The sequence below is a fragment of the Mastomys coucha genome, unplaced genomic scaffold, assembly GCF_008632895.1.
Source record: "Mastomys coucha isolate ucsf_1 unplaced genomic scaffold, UCSF_Mcou_1 pScaffold21, whole genome shotgun sequence".
NCBI classification, from domain to species: domain Eukaryota; kingdom Metazoa; phylum Chordata; class Mammalia; order Rodentia; family Muridae; genus Mastomys; species Mastomys coucha.
Genome location: NW_022196904.1, coordinates 30,767,186 through 30,784,440, shown reverse-complemented (window position 1 = coordinate 30,784,440; position 17,255 = coordinate 30,767,186). Strand labels below are relative to the sequence as shown.

The following is a 17,255-nucleotide window of genomic DNA, read 5'->3' as shown; positions in this document are numbered from 1 at the left end:
CCTAATTAAATGTTTTCCTTTTTAAGAGTTGTCGTGGTCATGGTGTCTCTTCACAGCAATAAAACCCTAAGTCAGAGGGCTTGTTTGGAAGACAGAATGTGTTGCTGCTTCACAGTAACCTTTAATGCTAACCTAAACCTCATCTCAATCTCTTACTCTAATGCTAACACTAAACACCTAAATGCTAACACTAATTCTAACCTTATTCACTAAAATACCTTAATTCTATCCTTAACCCTATTCTAACCACAACTAATATCACTACCCCAAACTCAACCAATGCTCTCCAATCCCAACCCAAACCCTAGTGATACACAACATAGTCCCTCATATTCAACCACACTTAACTTTACTCTTAGCCATATACCAAATATTAATCCGTAATAGTAAATCTAACCCCTAACCCTAGTACCCAACCTCTAGCCTTACCACCATTATTTACCATAATCCTTAACAGTAAAAATCCTCTTACCTTAAACTCAATTTCTACTCCTCTAATCCTAACCCTGACCTTTAATCTTAACTCTATCCCTCTCTATACTCTGACCTATAAATAGAAGAAAGTAGAATCTCCAGGTATCAACGTGACACAAACAAAGTTTTATTTGGCTACTCTTCACACCACATGAATCAGCTTCTGACTATATTGCTTCTCTTTATACATACAGACACAAAATGACTGTAAGTTAAAACATTCTTAAAAATAAATCTATTTTAAAAATTCTTTAGTAAACATAACTTTACTATTTATTAAGGATTAAAGCAAATTTTCATACTAATGAGATGAGAGGCTTGTTTTTACATACAAATCTTACCTGAATGTAGCACATGCCTTTAATCCTAGCAACTCAGGAGACCAAGGCAGGTGAATCTCTGAAATCAAGGTCAGCCTGGTCTACTGAGTTCTAGGTCAGAGCTACCTTGTCTCAAAATATTTTCAGTTAATATTTTAGAATGCAAAGTATAGAGAACCAAGCTGTCCAGAAATGAATCATGAATGCTGAGTGCCCATCATATAAATTAGTACAAAATGGAAAAAGTACATTTAGAACCTTTTTAGAAACCATTGTATAATCCCAAACCAAATAATCCTAAACTAAAATTCACTAAAAAACTATAAAATACATTTTGGTAAGTTAGAAATTTTTAAAATCAAGCTTTCGAACACAATATAGTCCAAGGTATACTAAATTCTTACTTGCACATGGATGAGTGTCTAGAAAAGTATCAAATTTTTTTAATTTTGCAAAGTGAAAAAGTTTTGAACTAATCTACTAGGGAAAATATTTTACAGACAATAAAATCTAAGTCTAAAGTGTTTATAAAGTTACTAGTAGTAATCTTAGTGTACAGAAGTGTCCTTAACATTGTCTAGACAATAACTGACTGACAAAGCAAAGCAACATCTAGTCCAGAAGACTCCACTTAAAATATGGGGCCTTAAAAATAAGTGTAGCACTTATCTTTATACCATTTCCATATCTTTACACCAAATATTTTCAGTTTCCTAAACAACTAGTTACCCTTGTCTAAAATAAGCAGTAAAACATATTGCCCATGTTTGGAGTAGTATATATTTGTGATAGCTGGTATCATCTTTAGAAGATGTAGAATCCCCTGGGAGATGAGCCTCAGGGTTTGCCTGTAGGATTTAAACTGAGACAGGAAGCCCCACCATGAAGGAGGTGGTATTATTCCCTGGGGTTGAGTTCCAGACTGTACAACAGAGAGAAAGCTAGGTGATCATGGCCTATAGATCATGCTGCTGCTTGACTATAGATGCAGTATGGCAAGCTGTGTCACATGGCTCTAACTTCTGTGCCATGTGACACAGCTCAATCTCTGAGCCAAAAGAAATCCTTCCTAACTTGCTTTTGTTGGAACATTTTATCACAGCACCAGGAAAAGTAACATCTTCAGTTATATAATTGTCCAACAACATTATTAGAAACTATCTCTATTGAATACTTAACAATTTTCATTTTAATGTACACCTCTCTAAAAGAAATGGCAACTCATTCTCTTGGGATTCTTATTCTTTTAGGAAGAGTACTGGGTATTGAATTTATAGCCTCATGCTTGCCAGCTAAGTATTCTACCTACTTAGCAACATACCCCATACTTTTCAGCTTTTGATTGCAAAATGGGGCTGACATTGCTTGGGCAGGTCCTGAGTTTGCAATTCTCCTCCACCAGCCACCTGAATAACTAGCACTACAGGGCTGTACCACTAGCCCCTCTATGATCACCAGTAATTGCAAACCAAACACAACATATTCCTATCCTTATAAGAATACACTCATGTTATAAAAATCTGAGCATTATATATTAGTTTGCACAAGGATTTCAAAATACATATGGTTTACTTCCAATAATCTTCTTCATGACTTTTAGTGAAGTTTTACAAACTTTACTTTCTAAACTCTTTCCAATCCAACATTTATTCTTATAAGAGCTACCTCTATTTGAATTATCATGTGTGTATTCAAGAGGATATATGAAAAATTAGGTATCCTCACATTAAATTCATTCCAAAGGTATTCCACCAGAGATGTTCAAGTCTTCAAATGGAACTGAACATCTTTTGTTTTTTGAGACAGGGTTTCTCTGTGTAGCCCTGGTTGCCCTGTACCTCACCCTGCTAGTAGGCTGGCCCTGAACAAGAAATCTGCCTACCTTTGCCTCCCCAGTGCTAGGATTAAAGGCATTCACCATTATGTCAGGCTTGGAACTGAACATCTTAATTGACTGATTATTTCCAACAGGTCTTTCTTCAGTAAGTCTATAATTAAAAACACCACTACTTGTTTTATACCACCAGAATTTCTTCCCAAGAGTTACTTTCAAACACTAGAAAGAAATTGGAAAGTCTAAACATTTTTGCTCACTGTCCAGATTCCTGGGCTCTTTCTCCAGCATGAGTTTTTCCATGTCTTTGAAGGGACCGGTGACATCTAAAGCCCTTACCACACTGTGTACATTCATATGGTTTTTCTTGACTATGGGTTCTTTCATGTCTTTGAAGGGAACTGTGACACCTGAAGGTTTTATCACATTGTTTACACTCAAAGGGTTTTTCTCCTGTATGGATTCTTTCATGCACTTGTAGAGAAGGGAGCCGCCAGAAGGCTTTACCACAGTCTTTACATTCATAAGGTTTTTCCTCAGAATGAGTTCTTTCATGTAACCGAAGGGAGCTCTGAACTCTGAAGGCCTTACCACATTGTTTGCATTCATAAGGTTTCTCTCCAGTATGTGTTCTTTCATGTCTTTGAAGAAATGAGGGATAAATGAAGCTTTTACCACAAACCTTACATTCGTAGCGTCTCTCTGCAGAATGAGACCTTTCATGCATTTGAAGTAAATATCGAGAAACAAAAGACTTACCACACTGTTTACATTCACAGAGATTTGCTTCAGCTTTCTTTCTTTCCTGTATAAGATTACTAAGACTGAAAACTTTACCATGTTGCTTGCATCCATAGGATTTTTCATGAGTGTGAGACAGTTCATGTACTTGAAGATTGCTGAGGACTGTGAAGGCTTTACCACATTGTTTACATTCATGTAGTCTCTCTCCAGTATGGATTCTTTCATGTAGCTGAAGGGAATTTGAACTGAGAATTTCATCACATTGCTTACGTATGTAAGCTTTTTCTTCAGTATGAGCCCTTTCATGTACTTGAAAATAACTGAATCTTCTGACAGTTTTATCAAATTGTTGACATGCATAGAGTTTTTCTCCAGTATGAGTAAGTTCATGTAACTGAAGAGTACTAGGACAACTGAGACTTTTGCCATACTGTTTACATAGATACCGTCTTTCTTCAGTGTGAGATCTTTTATGTATGCGAGCATAAGTGAGACTCCTAAATGTTTTACCACACTGTTTACATTCATAGGGTTTTTCATCAGTGTGAACTTTTAAATGCTTCTCAAGTAAACAGGGAAAAATAAAGGACTGACTACATTGTTCACATGCATATTTACGTGGATAGCATTTTTTTCTAGTGTGAATCTTTTTATGTCTTTCCAGGGAAGAGGAATAAAAAAAGCCTTTACTACACAGTTTACATTTACAGGGCTTTTCTACAGTATGAGATCTTTCATGCACTTGGAAGGTACTCCAATCTCTGAAGATTTTACTACATTGCTTACATTCAAAGGTCTTTTCCCCAGAATGAGTTTTTTCATGTCTTTGAAGGAAAGGAGGACACAGAAAGGCTTTACTACATATCTTACATGTGTAAGATTCTTCTACAGTATGAGCTCTTGCATGCAATCGAAGGGAACTGTGGCTTCTGAAGGCTCTACCACACTGTTTACATTTATAGGGTTTTCCCCAAGTATGAGTTCTTTTGTGTCTCTGAAGAAAGGGGGAACAAAGAAAGGCTTTACTACACAGTCTACATTTATATGTTTTTTCTCTGGTGTGAAATCTCTCATGTGTTTGAAGTAAATATGGATAAGTGAAGGACTTACCACATTGTTTACATGCATAAGGTTTTTTCCTAGGATGAGCTATTTTATGTCTTTGAAGGGAACACTGACTTCTGAAAGCTTTACCACACTGTTTGCAATCATAGCACTTTTCTCCAGTGTGAATTCTTTCATGTATTCGAAGGTAACTTTGACATTTGAAAGCTTTATCACACTGTTTACATGCATAAAGTTTTTCTCCATTGTGAATCCTTTCATGAACTCGAAGGGAACTGGGAGAACAAAGGGTTTTTCCACATTGTTTACATTCGTAGGGGTTTTCTTCAATATGAAAGTTTTCATGTAACTGAAGATAATTGTGACATCTGAAGGCCTTCCCGCATTGTTTACATTCATAGGATTTCCCTCCAATGTGAGTTAATTGGTGTAATAGAAATGAACTCTCATGTCTAAAGGATTTTCCACATTGTTCACATTCATAGGTTCTTCCTCCAGCATAAACTGTTTTATGACTCTGGAAGGAACTGGAAGAACTTAGAGCTTTACTGGATTGTTTACATTTATAACATTTATCTTTACTGTTGGTTCTTCCATCTACAGAAAGCGAACAGTGGCAAACAAAGGCCATTCCACACTGCTTATAGGATTTTTCAACACTCTGACTTTGTTGCTGTATTCCACATGAACCTGGAAAATAAAAAGATTTTGAAAACATTTCATTTTCATAAGGTACCATTAAATATTTTGTGAGTTCAACATTTTTTATATTGTTTATATTTATACTGCTTCTTACCATATTTGTTTTCAGATGTTTTATCCCCTAAGTGAGACATGATGTGCTCATTAAAGAATGAATGACACATGAAAAGTTTTCCACACACACCACATTCAAATGGTTTTACTCCAGTAGAAATGTTAGTACTCCTATGGAAATCTGGTATCCAGGTAAAGGTTTCTTGAAACTGACCACCTTCTTTGTGCTCATAAATTGCATCTATCATGCAACTTCTGTAAAAAAGTATAAACATGTTAGCAATGGCTGCTTCACTAATGATTGCCTGCTTATACTAGTAGGTGTTGTGCTTACACTATTCATAAAAGTTAAGGAAACTGTATGCTTTTGCCACTTGAATAGTCTCAAAGGAAAAGAACTGACAATTCTACAAATCCACCCAAAGAGCTACTATGAAAACAGCCCCCATACAGGCTGGAGAGATGGACAGTGGTTAAGAGAACTGGCTGCTCTTCCATGTCCTGAGTCCAATTCCTGGCATCCACATGGTGACTCACAGCACCTATCACTATAGTCCCATGGAATTCAATGCTCTCTTCTGGTGTGTAGATGTACCTAAAGACCCATAACCCATGTATATGAAATATAAAACTAAATAAATCTTATATATATAAAAAGCCCTAGTCATATAGGTGTTGTCCAAGCAAACTGTTTTTTCAAATAGATACACTGAAGTGTATATTTTTAATGAAATCCTTCTAATGATAAAGTTCTAACTTTTGTTTCCTTTTTTAATTTCATCACTTATTGTATATGCACAGGTGTTTTGCCCACATGTAAGTCTGTACATCATACCCATGCACGGTGACTGCAGAGGCCAGATGAGAGCACTAGATGCCCTGGAGATGGAGATATAGATGGTTGTGAGCCATCAGGTAGGTGTGGTGACTAGAAATTGGGTCTTCTGAAAGAATAGCCGTTGCCCTTAAAAACTAAGCCATCCCTCCAGCTCTCTTTGGTTTTCTGCTTGTAACTTTTCATAACACATTTAAGAGTTTCTCAAGAAAAACTTATCTCAACATGTATATGAAAATTACCTTACGTATCTCCAAGAATGTTTGTACTGTTCTTCAATGTTCTTGTCTTCCCATTTGATGCCTAAAATCGAGGTTTAACACCCCACCACACACACACAAATTATTAGAAATAACAGAAAAATGAATTTCTTGGTTTGACATACACTAACAACCCCCCCCCAACACACACACAAATTATTAGAAATAACAGAAAAATGAGTTTCTTGGTTTGATATATAGTAACACCCCCCCCCCAACACACATACAAATTATTAGAAATAACAGAAAAATGAGTTTCTTGATTTGACATACACTGGACCCATTGCTGTTTATTAATTGATTTCTTCCATTTCCAAATCACAGAACCAAGGAACATTTGTTCTTGAACAAAATAAATGGTGGCATTCTTACCTATGGAAGTAAGGTTATTGCAGGTTTCCAGCATCACATCTCTGTATAGTTTCTTCTGAGAAGGATCTAGCAAAACCCATTCTTCCTGGCTGAACTCCACAGCCACATCCTCAAAGGCCAAAAACTCCTAAAATATCCCGAATATATACAGGAGAGAACAAATGAGACTAACAGATCTAGAGATTTTATACTTATTTGATAAGATGTCCATATAATTTTGTGGTATTCAGAAATTTTTTTTAATGAAATGAAAATTCTAATGCTACCCCTGAGATATTAAAAAGAAAGACAATAATAGAGAGTTCCAGAACAGCCAGGACTATACAGTGAGACCCTGACTCCATGGGGAAAAAAAAAGGAAGAAAAGAAAGAAAGAAAAAAGAGCATAGTAGGAATCCTCATGACTGTGCCTGGGAGATAAATGTGCTGCTGGGCCACCTCATTTTTTCTTCCTAGAGGAGATTTCTAGTACCTATAATAACAGAATTCTGCTGAATGATATACAGGAAAGAGCCAGCATTTGCAGTCAAGAGGTTGCTTTTACTTATACATTTCTACACAGAATGGGCTTTTTCTGGTATTGGGAACTTAGATTTTGGGAGACATCCCAGTAACATAGTGGTAACAGCAGTTCTTATTCTAATGACTATGTAAACAAGGCAATGTCTGGAACTGTTAGCTTTCTGAATGTTCTACACGTTTAGAGGTACAAAGAAAATTCCCCACTACCCTCAATGATGTATGTAGACGAGTCTACTGAGTTTCTCTGGAAGACAACACTTTATGCATACTGTCACTTGTTAAGTGGGGAACTAATTACACCAGGAAAAAACATTTAGAAGCCTCGAAAGTAATTTATACCATGCAGAATTTACCACAGCAAGAATGACTGATGATCCTAACAACAACAAAATCAACATCCATTAAGTAAATAGAAATGCAAAATGAAACAACTAGATGGTATGTGTTTTTACAAAGAACGCAAAGAGATCAGTATATAAAATCACTTGCATTCAAGAGTTCAAAGCCAGGCTGTACTCTATTGCAAGGCTTCTACCTCAGGAAGGAAGGAAGTAGTAAAGAATAAGTGAGAGGGGGAAAAAAGTGTGATCAAATATAACTTCTTCTGGATTAGATCTTTATAAAATCACATGAAACTAAAAAACAAAAACAAAAAAAAACAAAACAGACTTATAACAGGAGAGAGGCTCACAGGACCAGAGGAATCTTCAGCTGTTGGGAGTGGGGTCTCTGGGGGCGCCTCTAGGAAGTCCCAGAGACCTGGGATAGGAGAGGTTCGCAGCAGTCAAAGTGGATGACCCTAGCAGAGATGCCTAACAGTAGGGACATGGAATCTGAAAAGGTCACCTCCTGTAGCAAGGCAGGACCCCCAGTGAAGGAATAAGGACACCAACACACCCACAAAACCTTTGACCCAAAATCTGTCCTTTCCAAAAGAAATGCAGGGACAAAGATGGAGGAGAGATTGAAGGAATGGCTGACCAACAAGTGGCCCAATGTCAAATCTATCCCATGGGCAAGCACCAATCCCTGACATCATTAATGATACTCTGTCATGCTTGCGGCCTAGAGTTTAGTAGCCTGTCCTGAGAGGCTCTACCCAGCAGCTGACTGAAACAGATACCCATAGCCAAACATAGACAGAGGTCAGGGGCTGTTATGTAAGAGTTGGAGGAATGATTTAAAGCCATGAAGGGGATGTGAACCCCATAGAAAGACCAATGAAGTCAACTAACCTGGACCCCAGGTTGACCTCTGGGAGCTCCCAGAGACTGAACCACCAACCAAAGGATATACATGCTAGCAACGGCTGCTTCACAAGGCTCCCAGCACATACATAGCAAGATGTGCAGCTCAGTCTCCATGTGGGTTCCCCAACAACTGAAACAGAGGCTCTCCTTAAAGCTGTAGCCTGACTGGGACACCCATAGGGCTGCCTTGTCTGGCCTCAGGGGAGAGATGTACATCATCTGGCAGAGACTTGTGTAGGGAGATACACAGGGGTGGAGGTGGGAGAGGGATCCTCTCAGGAGAAAGGAAGGAGGATGGGGGAGGGAGTCTGGGAGGAGAAGGAGGGGGAGCAGTGGTTGGTATATAAATTAAAAACTACATTTATCAGTAATGAATTTTTCAACTTTCTACTAATCCAGGTGCTTAGAAATTATCAGTCTTCTAAACAGTAAAGTGATGGTTTGCCTAGCACACAGCAAAGACTTTCAAACTACTCTGTAAACACAAAGGGACAGAAATAAAAGCAAATTTCCACATTTTGGAGACTTAGTGACACTTCATAAAAATGGCCAACTTTATAAAAAAAAACAAAAACCTGCAAAATTACTATTCTACAAGATTGGGTATTCACAATCTACCTTGATATTAGATATGGACCACATCATATAAAACCAAGTCATCCTTTACTCTCATATCTATGCAATTCTCTCTGTGGACTTACTCTGTGGACTTCCTTGAAGTATTTCAATAACCTTTGTCTGTGCATGTCTTTGAAAATCCCTTGACTGTCATCGGCCTTCCAGGTGTTGTTTTGCCCAGCATTTTGATGACTTACAATGGAGATCTCTTCTTATCTCTGGTGTTTATGGTGATCATCTAAAGGTACCTGGTTTACATAACTCTAAAGTTTTTGTCTCTCATCTGAGGATAGGCAAAGAAGTCTTTTTGGGCCTTGCAGAAAGATGTTTCCCATTCAAAAATTATGGACACAGGCCAAAGGAATTCTTTGTTGGTATTTGGAGGTAATAGGGGTGGGGAAAATCACTAACTGTTGTAGTCTATAATTTTAAGGTACTTCATTTCTCCTGTTCTCTAAATTCTTTCGCTCTCTACCTGTAAGTCTCCTATAACTCTTCCCCCTTATCCAGATACACTCTACTTTCACATACATGGTCACCCAGGGCACAGAGAATTCAGGAAGCAAGTAAAAGCTACACTCTGACCTTCAGAAAATATTCCTCATGCTGGGTGTGATAAGGCATTCCTTGTATCCCAGTACTCAGGAGGTAGAATCAGGACCATCTCTGCATCTGCGGGCAACCTGGTCAACTTAGCAAGTTCTAGGAGAGAACTAAATGGTAAGACCCTGTCTTAAAAACAAAAGGCAAACCACAATCTAGGGGCTGGTGAGATGGCTCAGCTGGTAAGAGCACTGACTGCTCTTCCGAAGGTCCTAAGTTTAAATCCCAGCAACCATATGGTGGCTCACAACCACCCGTAATGAAATCTGACACCCTCTTCTGGTGCGTCTGAAGTCAGCTACAGTGTACTTATGTATAACAATAAATAAAACTGAAAAAAAAAAAGACTATTAAAAAAAACCTCCCAATCTATATATTATTTGTGAGGTGGCTAGTGGGGAACTCAACACTAGCCAGAAACATGTCTTTCCCTATCTGAACTGTCACAAATCTAACAGCTATGATCATTTTGCCCAAGAATCCCCTCTCCCTTCATTAAGGAATTCAAAATTGTAGTCTTTTGACCTAATCTGACCAATACATATATATAATTTTATTTTTAAATTATTTTTAGGTGTTTGTATACACTTATGTCTGTGCACCATATGCATACCCGGTGCTCATGAAGACCATAGCTGGCTACTAGATCTCCTTGGACTAGACTTACAGAAAGCTACGAGCCTCCGTGTGGGTGCTGGCAAGAGAACCTGGGTCCTTTGGAATAGTAGCCACTGTTCCTAGCCCATGAGCCCTCTCTCCAGTACCTATTTCTATCACTCTAGCCACTTGCTATTATGTCCATACAAAGAGGTTCTATACTTAGTCTTTAGTAGGGAGCTGAACCAATGAGAGCCATAATCATAACCCTGATAAAAGAGATACAGTATTCACATGAAACTCAAATGATCATATCAGGACTCCTACATGGGAGACAATGGGAGAAAGAACCCTTAGGAATGATTCCCTGTTTCTTAGAAAGAAAATGGCTGCTATCAACTCTTATTAACAATGCCATGATATGGAACATAACAAAGAAGCCTTCCAAGAACTCTGTTCTTTTTCAGATTGGCTGAAATCATGCACCAATACATTAACCCAGCTAAAGGAAATCTACCTGTTCATTTTATAAAACCTCTTCAGATATTAGACAAAAGTTTCAAAAATCAGAACACAGACACCAAACTCCTTTCCTCCTACTTTCTAGTTACAGCCTTTAAGATTATATTTAATAATTAAGAGGACTCAAGGGCTAGAAAACCCAAACCAGGAAATTAAAGGGATTACTGTGGCAACTTCCCATTCCCTGTGGATTTCAGGAAATCCAAGCATTCCATCCAAATGCACCCCATTCAGTCTAAGGGAATTAACTTATCTTTGGGACAAATCAACCATTCTGATTATCCCTGTGGTCAATCACAGTACTTCAGCTGTGAGAGCACAAAGCAACCCAGCTATCATAAACTTCCCAGAGACCAATCTAAATTACAAACTGGAGGGCCACTAGAATCCACCTCCTACCATCTTGTATATAAAAATCTCATGCTAGGGTCAAACATGGAAACTGACAATGCCCTAACTCTGGTCCTGTGCAATAAGGGATTACTTCCCCTTTGAAAACATGACCCTGGGGTTATTCAGGCTCATGTTTTCCTTGGTACTCCATGCATAAGCTTCATATGATCCAAGAAATATCAAGGGCTATGACTATACTACTTTCTCCTCCCTGATTACCTTTCTAACTTAACATTTGGATCCTTAATCTTCCTCAATCTTCCTTCCTAGCATTAATGGCAAACCCCAACCAGCACACTATAAACCTCTTTCAACAAGTGTGATAATCATCTTTCATTCATTCCTTTTTGGTTCTACCCAGCTGCCCAATTCTCTTCCTGGGTAGGGCATTTCATCCAACCTCCAGGTCCATTTATGGCAGGGCCATTTATCACATGAGACCCTACCCTATAAAAGCCCAAGAATGTCTAGAGCCCCAAACATTCTCCCCTATCTATGCTATGCACCCCTACATCTTATAACAAGTTCTCCTTCAAGAATGAGGCATCTCTAATCCCAGAAGCTAACAGCCCCTTCTGTCAAAATGATCATTAAAGACTTTAATAACTTTCTTCAAAGGCCCAAATAAAAGCTAAAACTTAGAAGGGTTTACAACTTTTTGTTGACACATTCTTAACCATTATGGGGCTGTGCCCATATGGCACATGTTGGCAGTAAGAGCCAGATGGATCCAAAAGAACATTCCAAGACCTAAGAGCCATAAATGAAACTGTGCAATTATATGGGGATCCCAATCTCTCCATAGGTCTCAATCCTTACACTGTAAAAAGAAATATACTCTAAATACCATCTACCTTTATCGTTTAGACTTTATGGATGCCTTCTTTCTGTGTCTGAATCCTCCCAGATTCAGTTCTTATTTGACTTTAAATGGCAGGACCACTTAACCCAGATATTCAACCACTCACCTGGAGTGTCTTGCCTCAGGACATATGGGACACCTACCTCTCTGCCATGGAAGAAAACCTTCCTTAAAATAACTCTTTTTAGTACACAGATGATTTATTAACCTCTATTAACAGACCTCTGCCCTCACATAAGAAACACTGCTTTAACTAAACTGAGACTAGTCTCATGGGGACATTTAGATTTCCCCTTCTAAGGCACTAATTCCTCTACAAATGACTATCTATCAGTAGGCACAAGTAGCTTTCCCAAAGATTTCCAACAACAAAAGAATTAAAAAATAACCTATGACCATAGCTTATCTGTCTACAGTTAAAGCTTTTTCACCCCAGAAACTCAAGAAGCCTACTCATGTGAGCCTCTTAAGAGATTTCTATTTCCTCTTCCAACAAGGCCAAAGTAAAACTCACCCTACACACCTGCAACTCCAAGTGTTTTGCTTTCACCTTTCTGAATTCTACAACTGCACAAGCCCTACCTTATTCCCTTGATGCCATTTCAGGAAATTTATCCTAAACCTGCTGCAGGAAGCTTTAAATTATGTCATAACCAAGGATATCACCTACTTCAAGTTATGATACCCATGTTACTCCTTTACCCCAAGGGCTCAGAGCTAGATACCTATCACTCTTCCCATCTTTCCAGTTGCTACTGTCACGTTCCCCACCTCTCTTTGTAAAAGTCATGTCATAGTGCCACTTTTAACCATTATGACTTTTGTTAGAGATACAGATAAAAGGCTAAAAACATATGATATCACTAAATGTTGGACAGATGACTCTTAGAAACTTGGAGCTAACTTTCCTAATTCTTGCATATTGGTTATGATTGGTGTTAAGAGAAGGGAGGCCCTTGCTTAACTTTTCGGTGCTATAGACACTTTCCAGGTCACAAGTCAGTAAGTTCCAGATGCTGCTATCTCAGAAATACACACATTAACATAGCATGGATGTGGGTATCAAGACAACATTCAACGGTGGACCTTGCTTTCCAACTTGAGGCAGGATCTCTCACTTTTGCTACTGCAATGCATATTCCAGACCAGCTTCCAGGGGACTCCTCTCTCTACCACCTCACCATATGTGATTATACACAGGCATTACACATCTGTTTTTTATGTGGGTTCCAGGGTTAGAACTCAGGTCATCAGGCTAAAGCAGCGCATGTTTTTTATCCACTGCAACATCTTATAAGTCCAAAATGGAGTCTGACCCAAAGTCTGCTTCCCTACTGTACTCTATAAAATATTTTAATGTTTGGAGTATTTGAAATAATTCATTAACTTCTAATTTTAATTTTCTTTCTGGCCAGTTTCACTCAATCCCATAGCTATAACCTCATGTAGCATGGTTAACTCTGAGTTTAGGAAAGATTAGGCTCTGATGTCTCAATTACTCTCTTATTTATGACTAACAATTTCATTTAGTGTTATTTTAGTATTACACTAGGTTTTGGTTTGGGAAAGTAAATGTTTCATTGGTGGGATAGTTGTCATAAGAGACAATTCAACAGAGCACCTCGTTAGAGTCTCAATCAGGGGGCAATCTAGATCAGGGTTGCATTTGGGCGTGCCTCTGGAGAACTGTCTCGATTATATTAACTGAGACAGGAAGACCCAATACTGTAGGTGGCACCAACTCCTAGGCAGGAGTTTCTGGGCTACACAAATGTAGAGAGGGGGCTGAGCACAAGTAAGCATAAATGTATTCATCCTCACTCTGCTTAAAGTTCTTGTCCTGCTTTCCCCTCAGGGACTGAAACCTGGAATTGTTAGCAGAATAAGCGTTTCATTCCCTAAAGTTGCTTTTATCTGGGTATTTTACCACAGCATTAGAAAGGAAACTAAGAATTTAGTAACAATCCTGACAGTTTCCAAAACTGGTTCTTATATTTGTTCTCTTAAATGAGTTAAATTGCAATTAAAACAGACTGCCTGTCTGTCACTAGTTTTGTCTAGGGCTCCTAATTTAGCATGTTTTTTTTTAAAGATTTATTTATTTATTTTATGTATGTAAGTACACTGTTGTTGACTTCAGACACACCAGAAGAGGGCATCAGATCTCATTAAGGATGGTTGTGAGCCACCATGTGGTTGCTGGGAATTGAACTCAGGACCTCTGGAAGAACAGTCAGTGCTCTTAACCGCTGAGCCATCTCTCCAGCCCTAATTTAGCATGTTTTTTTAACAAAAAGAAAAGAAAGGAAAAAACTCAGACACAGTGGCACACACCTGCAGAGGCAGGCAAATCTATGTCCAAAACCAGCATGGTCTACAGAGACTCTGTCTTAATAGCCCCACCCTCAACCACTACCACCACTAGCAAAAAAAAAAAAGACTATCAAATGTTCCCTCCTGAAGATACCATGACAAACTGAATAGTCAGAATTAAACATAACACCAGCTAGAAGACCAAATGATAATTTTTCTGAATCATTTACTACTTTGTTGATTCTTTGATCCTCTCTCCTTTTTTCTTGAAAATCCAAAGTGTCACTACCTTGGCTAAGTAGGGAAACTGTTTTAAATCAGATTTCTATGCTGGTAATGGGAGCAGCTCTCTCTGCAGTTATTTTCTCCTGCTGGGTATCATCAGGCTTGTCCTGGGCATTTATGATAATGTAAGGAAGCCCAAGACACTAAGTGGTCAACCGTTCTGTGTCTTCCTGACTGAGCCAATAAAGGTTCTTCCAACCCAGAAACAGGATCTATTCTGAGGTCTTACTATAAACTTATTAAAAATCCTGAGGCTAGAAAGATGGCTCCGAAGTTAGGAGCACTAGCTGTTCTTCCACAGGACACAGGTTCAATTCCTAATGCCCACATGGCACCTCATAACTGTAACTCCACCTCCAGGGGATCTGACACCCTCTCAGGACTACATATTGGCAAAACACCAATGCACTTAAAGTAAAAATAAATAATAAAATCACTTAAAAAAATTTTATAAATCCTGGAGTAGTCTCCCTGACTCTTCCACCCTAGAGAAAGGAGGAGGGGGAGAGGGAGATAGAAAGTGAGAATGAGAGGGAGAGGGAGAGAAACAGAGAGAAAGAGAGAGAGAGACAGACAGAGAGAGAGAGAGACTCTTAATTTTGGCATCTTTATGATTACGCACTGAGAGTAAACTACTGCCCTAAACTAAAGGCAACACACTGGAAAACTGAGATACTAAATCAAAGTTTTAAGTAACACATAGTAAAAGAGAGGTCTCAAGAGAAATTAAATATTTCAACAGAATCAAAAGTACATCTTACAAAAATTTATGCCACTAAGCACAAACCATATTTGGGAGAGATTAAAACAATAAATGCTAAATGCCTATACTATAAAGGAAGACAACTGAAAAATAAATCATCCCATAATAGGAAGCTAGAGAAAGAATAAATCAAGCACAGGAAAATAACAATTAGAGAATAAAATTGTAAACAGGCAATCTGGAGACAACCAATCACTCTTAAAACTTGGCTTTTCGAAACTGTTTAGTCCCTGGCCATGGTTTTAAAGAGATGAGTGATCAGATCACAGAGGACAACCAACATACAGCCATACCACCCTGAGCACACCTGCTCTAATGCTCTAGCTCATCTGCGAAACTAAGCAGGATTGTGCCTGCTCAGTACTTGGATGAGGGAATTATACAGGGCCATCATCAGCACGAACATTAAAAGAACCATAAAGGCATACTATGAACAACTCCAGACCACATACTTAATAACTTAGAAGAAATGAACAAATTCTCTGAAAGCAGAGAGATGGCTAGTATGAATAGGCCTGTATGTGCTAAGGAAATGAAATCACTAACTCAAAAAAAAAAAAAAAAAAAAAAAAAAAAAAAAAAAGACAAGATTCAAATAATTTCAATCAACAGATATGGCACTAATTCAGTAAAATATCCTCTAAAAAGGCAAACAAATCCTGGTTCAAAATTTGAGGCAACATTACCATAACACCAAAACAACACAGGAGGAAAAAAAAAGACAACAGTAACTAAAAAATGCTCAATGCAAAAACTCTCACCAATCATTAGTAATCCAAATTTTCAAGTGTATTTCTAAAATGATTAAAATGAGGCAGTGTGGTTACACGTGCCTGTAATCCAAGCATTTGGCAAGCTAAAAGCAGAATGCATAAGTTTGGAGTCAGCTTGGTCTGCAGAATAAAAGCCTATCTGAAACCAAAGTACATAGCAAACCATGCTGTAATCACTGCAGATACAGAAAATCAGGTCAAACTTCAAAATTCCGACTGTGGACAAAGCTCCATGGAAGAACCCATGCCTAGCATTATGCAAATAGCTGTTTTAATCTCCATCAATAAACATTTAAAAATGTGATCCACCAAACTGACAAGCAGAACAGAAAAACCATGTCAACACATTAGTAATTGCAAACAAACAAAAAAACCCTATACTGCCAGAAAAGGAAAAGTACTACTGAAAGTGTTAAAAAAAAAAAAAATGAAAAAAGTAAAGTCTTTGGCCTTTAAAAACCCAAGAACCAACAAGAATTTAGGAAACTAGGAACTTGTAGAACTGCAAGATTAATATTCATACTGTATATACATCATCAAAAGAACATTTGGATGTAAAATTAAAACCACAACAGCTTATAGAGCAAAGATAAAGTGAGACATATTTGCATATTCATGTAATTAATGTAATTAACACAAATATTATATATTTCTAATATAAAAACAATCAAAGAACTTAGTAAGTGAAGAGAGTCCTGTGGTTTTGGAAAGAAGCTTCAAAATTGTGACAGTTACCATTTTGATCTACAAATTCAACACATCCCAATATAAATCCTCACAATTTATGCTGAAAATAACAGAAAGGTGATCTAAACATTATCTGGCAAGAGATACTCAGAATCGGGTAGAATGCTTGACTACTACCATCAAGCCCTAGGTTCCTTCCCCAGAAAAACATACATACATAAACACACACACACACACACACACACACACACCTCTCTCTCTCTCTCTCTCTCTCTCTCTCTGACAGACACACACACTCTCCCTCTCTGTCTCTGTCTCTCTCTCCTCTCTCTCAGACAGACAGACACACACACTCTCCCTCTCCGTGTCTCTCTTTCTCTCTCTCTCTCTCTCAGTCTCTCTCTCTC

At 38.1% G+C, this 17,255-nt stretch overlaps 1 protein-coding gene across 4 annotated transcripts in view; it reads right to left on the bottom strand.

Moving 5' to 3' along the window:
• Positions 1–579: 579 nt before the first annotated feature.
• The window catches only part of LOC116102058 (zinc finger protein 709-like), a 17,578-nt gene continuing 902 nt past the window's right edge, over positions 580–17,255 (bottom strand). For all 4 annotated transcript variants that reach the window (XM_031386259.1, XM_031386255.1, XM_031386258.1 and 1 more), the window contains 4 exons: positions 6,661–6,787; positions 6,271–6,331; positions 5,234–5,448; positions 580–5,127 (listed from right to left, as the gene is read on the bottom strand). In XM_031386259.1, coding sequence (XP_031242119.1) covers positions 2,885–5,127; positions 5,234–5,448; positions 6,271–6,331; positions 6,661–6,787 — 2,646 coding nt within the window. In that variant the 3' untranslated portion in view covers positions 580–2,884. The remainder of the gene's footprint in view (positions 5,128–5,233; positions 5,449–6,270; positions 6,332–6,660; positions 6,788–17,255) is intronic.